Here is an 18208-nt window from a genome sequence, read left to right on the forward strand (position 1 = left end):
TTATAATTTAGCTCATGTAATTTATAAAAACAAATTAATTAATATTTGTTACATAAAAAATAATTAAATAAACTTTGAACTGGTGTTGATTTGTTTAATTTTAAAGTATTTTATTTTAAAAAATATCTAATTTTATCATTACTCTTTCTATCTTATCTTCTTCTTTTTTTATTTTCTCAAAAACAAAATAAATTAAAAAGAATATGAAATGGATAGAACCCTAGAAGACAACAATCTAATACCCACTTCTCATGGATATTTTTTTATTTTTAATTTTTTTAGAATAATATAATTAATTTGATGCCCTCAAAGACAAAATCAACCGCATTCTCACTCAAGGGTGTTTTTTTGTTTGTTTTTTTATATCATTATACATTCTTTCTATTGTAATTTTCAAGGGTTCTCGAGGACATTCTTGTAAATTATATCTATAGAATATAATTATAAAACAACTTGCTGGCCCAGGCTGTTCGGGCGACATGTAGGGGCTGTCCGGTTATAAAACATTGCCTTTCATGATAGCATTTGAAAGGTCTTGATGCCCTAGATTAAATGTGGCGGCGTGTGTTTTAAGATTCGCGGTGGTTTGGGTTCAACGACCATTTCTTTCCCTCGTTTTTTTTATCTCCCACCACCTAAATTTTCGCACCGACCTTTTAAAAATTCAAGTCAACCCTTTAATTTGTTGGTTCTTTAGATTTGATCCTTTTTATTTTTATTATGATTAATTTGTATCTAAATAATTTATTGAATTTGGTCATTATTTTTTTTATTGTTATTTTTTTATTTAGAATCATTTTTTCAATTGATTTTGTTTTATGATTATGCTATTCTTTGCTCTTTTTTCTATCAAATTTAATCCATCTTCTTTCCATTGTCAATTTTTTAGCCTTGATAGTTTTTATTTTAAATCATAAATAATTTCATTTTATAATTTCATCTTTCTTTATTGTTTTCCTATTAAATTTAATCCCTATTTTCTTTATTTCCTTTTTTTTTTCTTTGATAAATTTTTAAAATTTATATTTTTAAATTGGCTCATTATAACCTTCCTGATTGGACCCAGATTTAAGGTTTCATGAGTTGCGAGTTTTTATAATTTGATCAAGTTTAGGATATTTGTCTGGGTTTACTTGGTTTTTAAAAAGGTTTTTCAATTTCACCCTTTAGGAATTTTTTCTATCTTTAAAATTTGGTCTCAATTCTTTTAATTGTTGTTTATTTTATTTGGCATCAATTGTTTTTTAAATTGCATCATCCTTGGGTTTTTTTTTATTAAATTTTATTTTCACTATTTTTGATTGAATTGGTTAAGAGTTAGGCTTTTTAATTGCATCTCGGTTAAAGATTTCATGGCATGTGACTTTTAAATATTAGATCAGGTTTCAAAGGTCTATCGGGTTTTCTTGTTTTTTTTTTCTAAATTGATTTTTCTTCTTCTTATTTTTATCCTTTTTTTGTTATTTTTTGCATTTTGATTCTATTGGGTTAGCCCTCAACAATTTCTTTCTATTTCACCCATTATCATTTTTTAATTTATAAATAATTTATCAAATTACAAATATTTTTTAATTTCACCCCTTATAGCTTTTTTAAATTGGTTCCTATTCTTTTAATATCATTTTATTATGTCTGGGATTGTTTTTTTTTTTTTCAAATTTAATCATCCTCAAGTTTTTTTTCTGTCAAATTTTATCTCCATTTTTTGTTGTTTTTTTATTAATATTTTTATGTGATTTCATTTTTCAAAATTAAATTTTTTAAGAGTTAAATTTCTTAATTGAATTTAGGTTCAAGATTTCACAAGTTACATGTTTTAGAGACTATACCAAGTTTAGGAGATTTATCCGAGTTTACTTGTTCCCTCCTCCTCTTTTTAGAGCTTATTTTCTTATTTTTAATCTTTTTTTGTTTTGTTTTCTCATTTTTTGAGTTTGATTCTACTGGGTTAGCACTCTATAAATGTTTTTCTTGTTATTTTACTCCCTAATGGTTTTTAATCCAAAAATAATCTATCAAATTACAAATATTTTAAATTTCATTCCCTATTATTTCTTAATCTTTCAAATTTTGTATTTATTCTTTTAATTCATATTTATTTTTATTGAAACTATTTTATTTTATTTTTTTTAAATTTTGCCATCCTTAGTTGTTTTCTCTCAAATTTTATTCTCATTCTTTTTGTTATTTTCCTCCTGTTTTTGTAATTTTATTTTATTAATATCTTTTCATCGATTTCATCTTTTAAAATTAAATTAGTTGACAATTAAGTTTATTAATTGAATTTTGCTACATGATTCAATGAGTTTCAAGTTTTTAAAATTATACCATGTTTAGGACGTTCACTTGTTCCCCCTTTTTTTTATGATGATGTTTTTTTTTTTTTTTGTGGTTTTATTTTTATTAAGTTAACATTTGGTTGTTTGATATTCCGGATAAGCTCTTGTAAGGTTTTTTTTTTTTTTTATAATCTTTTTTTGTTGTTAATTTTTTATATTATCTAATTTGCCACTTGAACCAATTATTCAAGAGTTAGATTATTTTAGCCTAGCAGCATGTTCTTATGTAAAAACAAAATTCTTAGCCCGCGCGTTCAATATATCTAGTTTATACTAAAAAAAACATAGGACAATGAATGAGATGACTTTTTTTTTTTTTTCCTTTTTTTTTTTCATTCATAAATTTAAATCTAAAATGAGATATATATTATAAACCAACTTACCACTTGAACTAAACATTTGTAAAATCAAATCATATTCTCTCAAATTATTAATACCATAACTACTAGTTATTAATCAATAACTTCTAGAAATTTTGTCAAATTTCCTTTGCTGTGACAAGAACAAAGTGCAAGTGGTCGCAATAAGAGTTAAGAAAGTTTAAAGCCAATATGATTTCATTAGCCGGACTTTTATATTTTATATTTACTAAAAAGTTTCATGAACTTTGCGTAATTTAATAGAGTTATCCGTTCTCTCATTTAAAATTCTTCCATTTAAGTTATAAGAAAAATAAAATCCCTTCCATTCCAGAATCCAAGCAAAATTAAATTCTATGTTATTAAATTTATACTGATTTAGTTTTTATTTATTTATTTATTTTAACAGTTAAAATATTTGTACATCCAAGCAAAAATGTAGCTGTAACTTGTAAGAAAAATTATGGTGGTAGTAAAATTAAGACAAGAAACAGAGTAGTAGGCGAATATTTGTCTGTTTGCAGAGCAGGTGATCATAACAAAATTACTGTAATTCATCAAAAAGCTTTCACCCATTGCCATTTCCTTTGCTTTTCTCTGCACTTTTTTTCAGTCATCTCAAGAGAAAGAATTGCCAGCCTTTCTTGCTGATCTCTCTGTCTCTCAACCACCATATACAAAACCCTGCTCAAGTATATCCTCTCTCTGTCAATCCACTTTTAATCCTTGATTATTTTAATAATCATTTTATCCGTTGTGTAAGATATGTTTCCTATGTTGAATTTGCTTTGAACCTAGTCTTTGACTGTTTTGCTGACTCTCTCTCTCTCCCCCCCATCAAACCTAAAGCTTGCTTCTTTTTATTACTGCAAGTGACATTTTCTAGTCTAATTCTTTTTGTAAAAGATCCAATATTCGCTTTTTAATAGGCTGGTTTTTGTAAAATTTGATTTGGGTTTTTGTTTTTAGAGGTGGGATTTTGTGAAGTTGGCAAGAAATTCGAGTTCTATTGAGTTTCTTGAACTTCAGCTATAGTTCTTTTATTTTTTGTTTTCTTTTTTTAATATGGCGTTTGACAAAGATTCTTTTTTGTTTTTAAATTCAGTTTTTATTTGTTAATTATTAACTATAAAGTATGCATACAGGGGCTTATATAAGCAGTCATTGATTGACTACTGAGCTGTTTCTGGTCTAAATTCCACTTCTGTGGGCGTGTTGGTTGCTCTGGGAGCAGTTGGACCTGAGTTTAATTCACTTAAATTTTGATTGGGTTGTCGTTACTGTTTCTTTCGTAATTGGTGAGGACATTTTTATGTTCTTTGTTTTTCCACTTCAAATTTTCAACCGGATTCTTGTTTTTTGTTTCACCTCCTCTTTCTGGGTTTTATTTCTGGTCAGATATTGATTATGTTTTAGCAATCTGATCCATTCCTTGTAGTGGTAAATTGACTATTAGGAAGGGTGTTTTCTAGCTTCTCATTGGTTACTATCACTTTAGATTAGTTTGTTTGCTTTCTTATTAGGTTCTTGTCGTAGATCTTTTCTGCATAGTTTTGTTTTTTTTGTCTATCATGCAGTAAGTTTCTTGTGTTCACATTGCATGCCATTTTTATTTTTTGTTCTTTCTTTGTAACGGTTTTTTCGCTGTATTCAATCTCCCCCTTTTGATGAGGTCAATTTTAATTTGCAATTGAGCTATACTTTATGGAAGGGTTTTTGATTGGGATGGTAAAAAGTTTGCAGTCTTCCTATGCACGAGACTTCCGATGATAAAATAACTGGTCGTGGATTGTTAATCAATTACGAAAGTGCTTGAAGCTTGAAAAATACATAATCAGTTTTTGAAAGCAAGTTGTGGGAGTGATTATGTTATTTGTAATGTGCAGCAGCATAAAGACTAAGAAAAAAAGTTCATTTCAGTTTTTGATTGTTGTAGTTTCCAGAATATGTAATGCAAACCTTAAAATTATCCAGACCCTGCCAAGTGTTGACCAACTCAGATCACAAAGTTTGACCTGGGGATATGCTCAATAAATTCCATATTTGTTGAAATTTATGACTGTTATTGATCTCGCACTTACACTTTCTTGTGCATTTCAGGAAGAGTTAAAAGTTTGCAAATTTCAAGGATAAGAACATTGAACCCATAAACGAAGCATGAGTCAACCTAAAATTAAGCGTAGAGTGGGTAAGTATGAAATGGGAAGAACAATTGGTGAAGGAACATTTGCAAAAGTAAAGTTTGCAAGGAATTCTGAGACAGGGGAACCTGTGGCTCTGAAGATCCTCGATAAAGAGAAGGTTCTCAAACACAAAATGGCTGAACAGGTCTGGTTAGTCGATTCTATTTTTGTAAAATTGTTTGTTTCTCACTGCTTTACACGTCTCAAGAGAAACTGATACAATATGCATTCTCTATGTATGTTTTTCAATTACTTTCTCCTGCACTTCTGAAAGCTTTTGTCCTATTTCCCCCCTTTCGGGCCTAGGAAATTCTTTTATTATATACATGCTACCACCAGTAAAGGTGTTCCAATATTGTCAGAAGAGCTTTCAATGATCCCTTTAGATTTCTAAAATGTTGCTTGTGTTCTTACAGATCAAGCGGGAGGTAGCGACAATGAAGCGTATCAAGCATCCAAATGTTGTTCGATTATATGAGGTTTCTCTTTTAGTTTTCAGCATTACTATACTATGTATGTGTTTTGTAACGTGGTGCACCATGTTACCAAATGTACCCTACAAGCTGTTAGTAATATCTGTAAAATTAGTCCTCCTTTACATCCTTTTCTGCCAAAAGTGAGCAATGTCAGATTTTCTGGTTCTTTTCTTAAATGCTTTTGGCTAAAACTATAGAGTAATCTTTCTCAGTATCCTGTTATCCCTATTTTATCATATAAGTTTTAAGTTCTAGCATCACTATGAAGAATGGAGGAAGGATTGTCTATATAGAAATAGTGACCAAGTAGAGCATGTTTGTAAAAGTTATCTGAAATGACATTTAATTTGTGGAAAAGTAGTTTGGTTTGACCATGGAATCTTTTTGCATATTCTAGCCTCAATCTATTAAACTGTAGTTTAACAGTCAGTAGCAGTCTTAATTCTATGTTATTTTAAATACTATTTGATATAAATATTCGTCTAAGCTTTATAAGAAAAAAATTGCTGATTTTCAGGTGATGGGAAGCAAGACAAAGATATTTATTGTTTTGGAGTTTGTTACCGGGGGAGAGCTTTTTGACAAAATTGTAAGTTGTGTTATTGTTCATCAAACTTATAATGTTCTCTAGTTTATCCTTAGTAGAGTTTGGTAATTACATATTGGATGCTATTACAACTACTAGAAATTTATTACACACTTCCTGCATGTTGTCTCCTTATCATTGACAATTGCAATCTTAGTATAATTGCCAGTGCTTGTTTTGCTTGCAATAATGCAATCCTGTGGTGATTGGAGCTACAATTTGGAAGAACTGGAAGTTTCTTTTGCTTGTGTATGTTCTCATACCAATTATGGAGCATTTTTTTGCATGTAATAATTTCTGCTTTAATTCTACGAAGGTAAACCATGGACGAATGAGAGAAGATGAAGCTCGGGGATATTTCCACCAGCTTATCAATGCAGTCGATTATTGTCACAGTAGGGGGGTTTTTCACAGAGACCTTAAGGTACTACTTTAATCACCCTGTAAATTGTAAATGAGTGTTTTATGTATATATTTTGTTCATGACAGGAACCATAAGGGGATAAAGCTGTTGTTCTCAACTGATAAACTTCATTCTCTTCTTGCTTTTTATTGGGTGTCACAGCCAGAAAATTTGTTGTTGGATGCATACGGGAACCTCAAAGTTTCAGATTTTGGATTGAGTGCATTGTCCCAACAAGTCAGGGTAACTACCATCAAATCTTCATCGCAGTTCAAGTCTTCATAAACATTAAAGCCAGTTAAATCCCATTATGATTAGTGTCAATTTCATGGTTTCAAAATAATGTCCTTAATAAAAGCAGGTCAGGCTATAATAGACTTTTTTTTTTCTTTCAATCATACCCTTTTATAGCCTAGGTAGAAGAAATTAGGCTTGAAATTATGGTCAAAATACAAAATTTAAAGATAGAGAACTAACATGTAAAACACAAAGCAAATGCATGGCTAACCATGCATTAGCCATAATTTTCATTTTGGTCGAAAAGTACATTCTCTTCATTTTTCCTGAGCTAGAGATAGGAGAGAGAAACTCGCATGAAAATGGTGAGGAGAGATAAAGTGGTTGGTTGACACTGATTTTGGCCACTAAAAAGATTGATATTGATGTCAAAGGGTTTCATTTAATGGGATGAGTTCCATTGTGATGTTCTTTGGCCTTTACCTTGACTGAAATAGTAGATCTCGATTCTGAGCTTTGGAAGTTTTATCAATTCAGGTTGATTTTTAATTTTTCAACCCATTTTTAGGTTATTTGATGCATTAAACGAGTTTATTTATGTTTTTAGGGTGTTAGGTGTTTTTATGTAAAAAATAGTTGAAAATGGAATTTTAGGTCAAAAAATCATCTCCCTTGATTTTCCAGCCATATTCGTGATGGCTGGATTCTGGGAAGAAGACGACATATTGTCTATTGTTGCAGATAATCTGTCGTCTGTTTATTTTTATTTTAAAAAAAAAAATTAAGAAATTTTTTTTATTGGCCTAGGCACATGGGCCTGCCTCAAGCCTATGCACCCAGGATTTTTTGCAACAAGCTTAGCCAAGCTGGGCCAATCAGATCCGTGCATCATAGCTCTTTTTTTATTGGCCTTTTGGATTTATTTTTTTTCCCTTTATTTATTTTTCTTTTGATTTTTTTTATTTTTTTTCAATTCCATCTTTTTAATGTTGGGGTTTTTTTATTGATTTTTATCCTTTAGTATTAGATTGATGTTAAATTAGTTTTTGTATTTTTTATTATCTAATAAAATAAAAAATTAATTCAACACAGTGGAAGTCTAGAACTCGGATCGTGGATTTAACGGGTTGGCTAGGGTTAACTTGACCTGTTATTTTTTTTTTTTCATTTGATTTTTTTTTTCTTTGGAACACTCTATCAACAAGGTCATGTTGGGACAACCAGACAATTTAATTTGAAACGTAAATTAAATAAAGAGTCGGGTAGGGAGATTTTAAGTTTGACTCATTGTACTGAGTTTAATGACAATGCTAAAAATTTTCATATGATTTAGATATTATTTTTTTTATGTTTTAAAAAAATTGGTCTAAGCTGCAACGATAGTGCGTGAAATAACCTAGTAAGAACTATTGCCTTACAATTATGAATTTCAAAATGCATTTGTTTTTTCTGTTTATGGGCTTGTATCAACGTGGATTCTTTTTTTTTTTAATGGAAATAATATGTTTTTCATTTTTTTAAGGAACCGTTTGGGAATGCGGTTGAAACCGCGTTCCCAAAAATTCAATTTTTTTTTTTTACTAAAATTTAATATGGTTTGTATGTTTTGGATAGTTTTGATGTGCTGATGTTAAAAATAATTTTTTTAAAAATGAAGAAACATCATTGGCATGTATTTCGGCACGAAAAGTTATTTGAGAAGCAACCGCTACCACACTGTCAAACACACTCAAGTCCCTTTTGTGACTCTTGCGAGGAAAGCTTTGTTTCTTACTAACAAGTTTATTTGGTAGGATGATGGCTTGCTTCATACAACTTGTGGAACTCCAAATTATGTTGCTCCTGAGGTTTGGATGAATATTTATGCCATATTTCCTAATCATATATGTTACCTTTTAAGCCTTTGGCGCTTTTTTACCTCTAATTAATTTTGGTACTGCTCTTTAGGTTCTTAATGATAGAGGTTATGATGGGGCTACTGCAGATTTGTGGTCATGTGGAGTGATACTTTTTGTATTGCTAGCAGGGTACTTGCCTTTTGATGATTCTAATCTTATGAACCTGTATAAAAAAGTGAGCATTTTACAAATTTGATAGAACTGTTCTCTCCTTTCCCCTGTCCTCTGGTTTTCACTTTACTTCTGCCATATGCAGATTTCAGCAGCTGAATTTACTTGCCCCTCTTGGCTCTCTTTTGGTGCCATGAAATTGATAACTCGAATTTTGGATCCCAACCCTATGACTGTAAGTAGTTATGCTTTATTATCATTCCCTGCTTGGTTGCATTTCCTGCATCTTAGAACGGAGTAAAAAGAAAGGATTTCTACATTAACTAGCGGTGGACCACTCTTCTTTTTTAAAAGTAATCGAATCAAAATGAATCTCAGAAAATGATATATGATGAATCACTGCAAACAACGGCAAGTGCATTTTAAGTTATGTTTATTCGTTTTCATCACAGTTGGCACAAGGAATAGCTGCTCTGATGCTTTTGCCTCATTAGATCCCAATTCTGTCATAATATTGTTGTTGGACAATGGAGCCTATCCAGTTATCATGCTAATTTGTCTCATCTAACTTTAAATAGAACATCATGTAAAGGCTCCCCTCTGGGCATGTGAACGTTGTATAACTGAGATTGGATCTTCTAGAGATTTGGTCAGGCAGCAGAATCGGAACACTGAAAGATTGTTACCGCAGTGGATATCATTAGGATGCCTGGACAACTTCTCTAATCTGCAAGTGGTGTGTATAAAGTGCCATGATGTTTACATTACCTAGGTCAAATCTTGCTTCTTATTATATGTGTACTGCTGATGCATTTGAAGCTTATTCTGTTAGACCTGCTCTTATAACTATGCCAAACAAGTCTGGGCTTAAAATACTTATATTGGCAACCATACATCGAAAAATTAACATTAATCAAAACTTTATATTGTTTCATAATTTTCTCAATTTACTATTTGTTTTTAATGTCAGCGTATCACCGTATCTGAAATCCTGGTAGATGAATGGTTCAAGAAAGGTTACAAGACTCCTGTGTTTGAAGAGAAAGAGGACACCAACTTGGATGATGTTGAAGCTGTTTTTAAGGACTCAGAAGTGAGTTTAAGATGATTATTTTGTATTTGTGCCAGAAAAAAGAAGCACAATTTGAATAAACTGTAACAATTTATTGTACTTCTTGACAATATTGCTTCTTAATGCATACTGTTGTCTTTGAAACAGGAAAACCATGTAACAGAGAAAAAGGAAGAAGAGCAACCAACAGCTATGAATGCGTTTGAGTTAATTTCGATGTCTAGAGGGCTAAATCTTGGGAATTTGTTTGATGGAGAACAGGTTTGTTTGCTGAAAAGCCTTTCTTTTATGTTATATCTTTAAAGTCTGAATTGCTGGTATTCCTGTTGGATAATGCATGTCCTAATGATAGTACAAAAAAACATTAGCTTCCTGCTTCTGTGGAAGTAAGAGATGATGGTGACAAATTGTTGCATTCTTATCCTGATATGGTCTGTTAGTCAGGGAGAGTGTGTGTGTGTGTATCTTTGTTGTTGTGTCTGCTTGGTTGTGAAACTGTATGTTTTTCCTTATTTCCCTTGTCATTTGAATATTTCAGAGATTTATCAACTTGTAAAATCAATGAAGGAATCAATGATACATATGATACATGTTATCACCCATGAAGGGCTTATTCAATGTTTTAGAGTATTAAACAATCCAGGATCTCTTACTGCAATAAGACTCTAGTTCAGTCCATATGTTTATTATTCAAGGCGTAAACAAGAAAATGGTTCATTATATTATTCCTCGAAGCTCGTCGTGCACAATTAGAGATATCCAGCTTTGTTAATTACAGTGAGAGATGATATTGGACTATGAAATTAGAAGTCCCTGTTATGAAAACGGTATTTATTATGCATTATCAAAAAAGTCGCCTTGTCTACCTAACTGCATCTGTGGGGTTCAAATGAGGATGTCGTTTGTAGGTGATAGACCCACATGATAGGTTTATAATGTCACATTTGTTGGGATTTCATTAAATACTGAAACTTGTGTGATCGTGATTACGTGACTTGCAGCAGGAATTTAAGAGGGAAACTAGGTTCACGTCTAAATGCCCTGCCAATGAAATAATTCACAAGATCGAAGAAGCTGCAAAGCCCCTTGGTTTTGATGTCCACAAGAAAAACTACAAGGTAACAAATGCATGAAATATTCGTTATTCATTTGGCTAAAGTAAAAGGGCCTGAGGTGGTGATGCTTAAATTTATCCTTGTCTTTCTCAGATGAGGCTTGAGAATGTGAAGGCTGGGAGAAAGGGAAACCTTAATGTCGCTACCGAGGTCTGTGACAAACTTAAAATGAAACTCACTAATACTGCCGAAGTCAAGTTCATAGCCATTTTGTGGTTTTAATTCACTGTTTTGTACATTTTTCTATCAGATATTTCAAATGGCACCCTCGCTTCATATGGTTGAAGTGCGTAAAGCAAAAGGAGACACTTTGGAGTTCCATAAGGCACGGTTTCCTTCTCTTCCTTTTCATTCAATTCATGCATTTACATTTCACTCTTTTTAAATGAAATGCTACTCAACAACCAATTCATACATACATGATTTGTCACTATAATTATATAGATAAGATATTGGCATTGTCCTTAGATGATTCTCCTGCAATGGTAGCTGTTGCTTAACCAGAACAGTTGCTGTTTGTCATCTGATGTTCATGTTACATATGATTATATTTTCGTCTTTCTTGGTTCCTTTTCTTCTGCAGTTCTATAAAAAACTTTCAACCTGCCTTGACGATGTCGTCTGGAAAACTGAGGAGGACATGCAAGAACCGAAGTAAAAAGTTGTTCCAATTTTGACGTTTGGTAGCCATGCAAAAGTGCCATACTTGTTCTGCACCTTCATTCCCCTTGTTCTTTTACCGTTTTCCCGGAAATATTTTCTCAGTCCTTTAGAATTAGGCGGACATGGCTTCTCCAGTTGTTTCCTTGTTATTAATGTTGGGAAACACGGATGATCCTCGTAGTCTTGTTTATTTCTCTTCAATAGGATTTTCATGGGGTGGTTTGTTTTCCTCTTCGATAGGAAGATTTCTAGTAAATGAAAGCACTGTATGTGCTCTCTTTCCATTATTAATTCGCTTCTTTTTTTTTCAAAGATTATTCTCAGAAAAAAGGTTGTGTTTATGATTGTTTCCCTTCGCCATTTTTAGTTTCTTGATTCTCCAGTGCTGTTCCGAAGCTCTAAAGTGCAAGGTTTTACCTTCCAAAATTTCGAGCCATCGAGTTTCTATGTTTCAGAGCTAGCCGAAGGGCAGCATGTAAATTATCATTCATATTGTTGTGATTTTGTTCTCCTTTTATTTTGAGGGAAATGTGCAACTTTAATCAGTATTATCACTGGGATATGATTTTAAGTTAATTTCTAACGTATAAAAAAATGCCTGTGGATGTATTTTTTTAGTATAATGAAAAATTTTAATTGAAATTTAAAAAATTAATACGTGTGTTTAATAAAATAAAATAAAAATTTATATGAGCTAATAAATAATAAAGAGTTTTTAATGCTAAATAATGCATTATCTGTTTGCTATAAAATGCTTTTTTAGAAATTATTTTCTTGTGTTTGGTTACATTGTAAAAAGTTGGGTAACAAAAATTACTTTCTGGAAAAAATAAGTTTTAGATGGAGTAAAGTGTTTTTCAATTTAAAAGAGTGAAATACACTTTTCAAGAAGGATTAAAAAATTAAAGTGGTATTATATTTTATTATTTTTATATAGAAAAAAACAATAATATATATTAACAAAATACTTTAGAATATACTATTAGAAAATAATAAATTACTAATATATTATTATATAGGAAATAATATATTAGGGTATATTAATTTACAATATAAAAACATATTAATTTGTTATATTAGGTTATATTAATATACAATATAAAAAGTATATTAATATATAATATTTTAATTAATATAACACTGTATTATTGACACATGCTTCATTGCGGGTTAAGTTAGATTTTTTTTTGAATGAAAAAAAAAAGTTCAAATATTGCTAATGTTTTTTTTTTAGTAGAAAAAAATAAAATTATGTGGGGGTTCACTCAATGTATTCTAGTTAACTTTGTAGGTTCAAAAATAATATAAATGACTCATAAAAGTAAAGTTTGACTTCAAATTCTTTTCAAGATGATATATTTTTTTAATATTAAAATAATAATATAATGGATTGACTTGGATTAACTCAGGTTAACATGTTAAATATGTGACCCAGGTTATGAGATTATGATAACTGTATAAAAAGTAAATCAAAATAAATTATAAATTAGTCAACATAATATTGAAAGATGAAACTGGAAAAAAAATCAATTAAAGAAAAGGACCTAGAAAAGCAATTTAAGTTAATTAGTCAAATCAACAACCCGGTTTATAAGACTAAGATAATCCTATAGAAAACAAATCGAAAAAAAATACAAAATTTAATCCCCAATTAACCTAATATTGAAGGATGATATTGAAAAAAAAACATAAAAACAACCTGAGTCAATCCGCCAAGCTCATAACCCGAATCATGAGACTGAGATAACCTCATAGAAAAAAATAAAAAAAAAAAACCTGATTTTACTCGGATTAACGTATCAAATTAACGACTTTGATCATGAGATTGAGATCAAAATAAATTATAAAACTTAATTTTCAATCAACCTTGTTGGACCTAATGTTGAACAATGAAATTTATAAAAATTTTGATTAAAAAAATGACACAATAAATGAGCTAAATTAACCTGGATTAACTTATTAAGCATTATTTTTTAGTTATGATGCTGGAATAACATGATAAAAAACAAACTAAAATAAATTATGAAACTTAATTCTCAATCAAACACAATATTAAATGAAGAAATTAAAAAAAAATCAATTGAAAAAAAAAATCTAAGTCAATTGGGTTAACCTCTTAAACCCTCGACCTAAGTTATGAGACGAAGACAACCTAATAAAAAAAAAAATTCAGTGTTGAAGAACCCATAAACCAAATCATGAGACTAAGATAACCTTTTAGAAAGAAAAAATAACTTGATTTAATGAGGTTAAAATGTCAAAACTCGCAACCCTAATCATGAGACTAAAATACCCCCTTATAAAAAAGAATCAAAATAGATTATGAAATTCAATTCTCAACCAACTCAAAGTTGAATGATGAAATAAAAAAAAAATCAATTAAAAAAGAACATAAAAACAACTCAAGTCAACTCTAGTTAATTTGTTAAACACTATTCTTGGCTATTAATAACCTAATAAAAATCAAACAAAACAAATTATAAAGCTTAATTCCTAATCAATCCAATATTAAATGATAAAATTAAATGATGAATTTTTTTTTTAACCTAATAAAAAATAAATCTAATATTAAATGATGATTTTTTTTTAAAAGCATTGATTGAAATAAAAAATGAAAAAAAGAAAAGAAAAGAAAAGAAAAACAAAGGATTATTCCAATGAATAATTATTTGTGAGAAAGGGTACAATAAAAACTCCTCATTCTTTAGTTTTTTTGTTACTTATTAGAAAATATATTCAAATACAAAATATGTTATATCATATAAATTGTGTTGTAAAATTAGGATACTATATAAAAGAAATTTATTTTCAATATTCTCCAAATATCAAAAAATGTTTGATAAAAATAAATATTTTGCTATTTAAAAAATGTTAATAACTCAAAATATATTATTTTCCAACTTATTTTCTTTGGTTTGTCTAAAGACCAAAAAAATAATTTCCGACTAATTTTTCATTAAACATCAGAAAGTAATCTATTTTTTTGATAAAAAAAGTAAATCACTTTCTAGGAATCTACTTATCATGAAAATCACTTTTTAAAAAAAAAACTATTTTTCAGTAAACAAACGAGGTTTAAAGACTAAAATGAGAAGTTGAAAAATAGATATACATGAAAATTCTTGATCTCATGATATATGAATTGTTTTTTTGAATATTTATTTATTTAATTATATATAATTAAATAAAAAAAATAGTAAATGGCTCCCTATATCACAATGTTGGATATTTTATTCTATATTTATTTCTCCACTCCACAACTTAGTCTTTAATCAATATAAAGATATCTTTTTAATATTTATTTGCATATAAAACCCTTAGTCTATTCTATTAAACTTATGCATCAGATTTTAAGTTTATAATTAAAAAGTTCCCTACTATTAGCAATGTCTACACATTTCTTTTTACATTTAAAAAAACTTTCGGTCTCACTCGCAACAAGACATGAGTAAATTATATAGTATAAACTATTTTGTAACGTGGTTGTGCATTAAAAATATAAATTTATTTCAATCTAACAAATATGCTCTTACGCAAGTTTTGCTAATGTTGAACTTCAAAAGTGACATTTTTTTTCGAGTTTAACAAAAGGAAAAAGTAACTGAAAAAAATTGATTTTTTAAAAAAAATTAACATGTTTTTTTTTTTTTTTTAAATCAATTGGCAAAATAACACAATTTTAAAAAATTTGATAAAATAACATAGTTTATACATATTATGATTAAAAAACACAACATTCAAACTTATCTTCAATGTTATTAAAATCACAAATTAACTTGTAAAATTATATAATTTTATGAGTTAATTTATGCTTATAATATACTCTCAGTTTTTACTAGAGAACCATTAAAATCATACTAAAATAGTTTTGACTTGGTAAAATTATTTAAAATCGAGCAAAATCGTGATTTTTCTTCCGTGTTAACGTTTTCAATTGGAAAATGAAATTTGTCAATTTATCACCAATCAACTTTAATCACAGACACAAAGCATCCCTACCCTTTTTTTCTCTCCATTCTTCATCGTTCATCACTATTCATCAAGCCCTAATTTTGAAATGTTGACTTAAAACGTGATTAATTGATATCTAGCCAGTAGATAACATTTATTTTACTATTTTTTAACTTGATTTTGTAATTTTGCATTGTTTATCATTTTTTAATACAAAATATCATTTATTGTTGCTCACTATGACGAAAAGTCATATTTTGAAAAGGGTTACTGTTATGACTATATGACTTGTTCATATGCAAGTAAGTCTTTGAAGTAGAATAAAGGATGGCAAATGGAATAGAATATGTGACGATACATTAACGTTAAAAATATTGAATTTGCACAAAGGCCAAAAAAAGATTTATATATGTTGTTGTTGATCATCCTATTGCTCCTCTAACAATGAAAATGCCAGGGTGTTTCATATGCAAGTTTAATAACAATATGCCAACTATAATAAAATACTTCAAGGATGTTAATGCCAATAATAAAGTTATACTTGAATTTGATATAGATAATTTGAATTTTGATGGTGATTATGTTGCCATTAGCAACAATGTAGATGTTGATAATGTTGGTAGGATTGTAAATTTTAGCAATTTAGGCAATAAAAGGAGTGAAAGAGTTGATGTCAACAATTTAGGTATCGAAAGAAGTGTAGGGGTTGATGCGACTGGTGATGAATATGTAGACTATGAGGAAGAAGAAGAAGATGATGATTATACTTCTTATAATGAGGAATGATTTGAATTTGTTAACAAAACAGAAGGTGAATAGATTGATAGCTTAGAAGGTGATTTATGTTTTGATAAAATTTTGGATGGTTTGGAATCAAAGAATAAGTGGAAGATAAGTTCTGATAAGGATCATTTTGATATTAGAGGTAGTGTAAAATTAGATAGTAGTTGTGAGAAAGATGAAGATAAAAGTGGAAGGTTCGGGAAGAAAAAGAAGAAAAATCAGAAGGTTAATCCCACATTTGTTTTTTAATACAAGATATTTAAAGTGTGAGTTGATAGATCAATAAAGTTTGAGGAATATCAGATCTTTAGGAATGTCAATAAAGATAGATCCCACACTAAGTTGCATTGAATGAAGCATGTATAAGAACAATGTATGGCTATGATGAATTTTGTTTTGGGTTTTATTAGATACTGTGAACAATAATTATGGATCTTCTATTGATGTCATGGTAGGTCTAAACACTGGATTTTATTTTATGTTTAATACAACTCAAATAGGATTTGCTAATTTTATTCTTTTAATTTATTCATGATGAATTATATCGTTGTTAGGAATATTAACATTACACACTAAATTAGTTACCAGTAACAACTTTACACTTGCATAGCTAATCTCAACATTATGATTCATGACTCAAACTTTACATAATTCATTTTTAGTGTTTTCATTTCATCTAGTAATTGATCTATATCACTAGCACCTTCTCTCAACCTTGTAGCTAATTCAATATCTTTAATAAATTTGCATCAATTACTAAATTTATTGTCACATGACATGTCATCACATATGTAAAATAACTAATTTTTACTTGCATCTGATTCTGATATCTTGACAAATGCCCCTTTTTTTTTTTCATATTTTGTACACTTTTTATTCTTGAACTTTAGTCCATCCAAGCTATTACAAGTCATAGGCTACTCTTAGCATTTGATGAATATAAATAAATGTATTCAACTTTGAGTGGTGCAAATTTTGGGATATTATTGAATATGAAAGAGTTTTGGGTTTTGTTAATTGTAAATGAGATGAATTTCATGTTTATAGTGTGTGCAGTGGATTTTATGTGTTAGATTGGACTGATACAATGATGAGTTTTGTGTAATAATAATGTAGGATGACTTGCTTGAAATGGTGAAGATTTTTTAAGAAAATTTTTATTGGTGCTCTTTAATTTGATGTTTGTGTTTACTGAAAATTTTGAAGGATGATTGATATCATTTATTAATGGTTGACAATGATTATGCAATGGTGATTTTATTTAAAACATGGGCTTTTTAGTCATTAAATTGAGAATAATAGCAAACCTATAGATATTGTGACATTTTTCGTTGAATTTTTTTTAACACCAAAGCTGGAGGATGTAAAGTGTTATAAAGTTATTCAAATAAAGGAAGTAAAGTATAGTTTCTTATGATATGAAAGCAAAGCTAAAAAATGATCAAACTAAGGGAGGTTTGACATGATTTTTTTCTCTCTCCTTTTTTTTCATTGTAATTTGTGAAAAGAAAGGAGAGAGTGAAAAAAAGCCTGGAGACACACCGAAACTTAGAATATGACATCACTAGTACAATAAAAAAGATCTAAACAAAACAAATGCAACACATCAAGGAAGGTTATCAACGGTGAATGGAGAGAGCCACACTTGCCCCTGCAGGCAAGTTAGCCACTTGCTATCTTTGGACGACAAACATTACAAACTCAGGTTTTTATTGGTGACCTTTCTTGGTGTCATGGTATTCGTATCGTGGAGATCTTTTTTATAATACTAATATTGTTGTAACTGGAGCTTTGGTGTTCTCCAATATCTTTTTTTCTCTTTCATGTTTCCTCGTTGTAATTTGTGCAACTCATTTTACAATTTATTTAAAAATGACATGTTTCTGAATAATGACAAGTTTGAATGTCATGTTTTTAATTGTGATATATATACAAACTATATTATTTTACAATAAAAAAACTAAAGTTATATTATTTATTATTTCTTAAAAACATGCTAATAAGTAAACATACCCAAAACAAAGCAAAATAA

The 18208-nt window shown here is 29.4% G+C and overlaps 1 protein-coding gene across 10 annotated transcripts; it reads left to right on the top strand.

The window, feature by feature from the left end:
• The first annotated feature begins 3188 nt into the window (after nt 1-3188).
• On the top strand, nt 3189-11798 carry LOC118053857 (CBL-interacting serine/threonine-protein kinase 3). 10 transcript variants are annotated; one of them, XM_035065255.2, is made up of 16 exons: nt 3200-3390; nt 3844-3996; nt 4799-5026; nt 5298-5360; nt 5875-5946; nt 6260-6367; nt 6509-6589; nt 8377-8430; nt 8531-8656; nt 8738-8827; nt 9563-9685; nt 9812-9925; nt 10666-10782; nt 10873-10929; nt 11030-11104; nt 11363-11798. In XM_035065255.2, exons 3-16 carry the CDS (start codon nt 4856-4858, stop codon nt 11435-11437), a joined length of 1326 nt encoding a protein of 441 aa, XP_034921146.1. In that variant the 5' UTR covers nt 3200-3390; nt 3844-3996; nt 4799-4855; the 3' UTR covers nt 11438-11798. The 10 variants fall into 10 exon arrangements, 7 of the variants coding, with proteins under 7 accessions (XP_073267589.1, XP_073267590.1, XP_073267588.1 ...); XM_073411485.1 differs by having other exon boundaries at nt 3844-3941; nt 4797-5026; XM_073411487.1 differs by lacking the exon at nt 3844-3996 and having other exon boundaries at nt 3198-3390; nt 10669-10782.
• Nucleotides 11799-18208: the final 6410 nt, after the last annotated feature.

This window comes from Populus alba, chromosome 9 (assembly GCF_005239225.2).
Source record: "Populus alba chromosome 9, ASM523922v2, whole genome shotgun sequence".
Lineage (NCBI taxonomy): Eukaryota > Viridiplantae > Streptophyta > Magnoliopsida > Malpighiales > Salicaceae > Populus > Populus alba.

Bases quoted from the DNA above. Each gene is read 5' to 3' on its own strand.
- LOC118053857 (XM_073411486.1), top strand. From the start codon at position 4,856: ATGAGTCAACCTAAAATTAAGCGTAGAGTGGGTAAGTATGAAATGGGA. The intron at 9,926-10,665 runs GTTTGTTTGCTG...CGTGACTTGCAG, and splicing joins ATTTGTTTGATGGAGAACAG to CAGGAATTTAAGAGGGAAAC. The intron at 11,105-11,362 runs GCACGGTTTCCT...TTTCTTCTGCAG, and splicing joins ACACTTTGGAGTTCCATAAG to TTCTATAAAAAACTTTCAAC.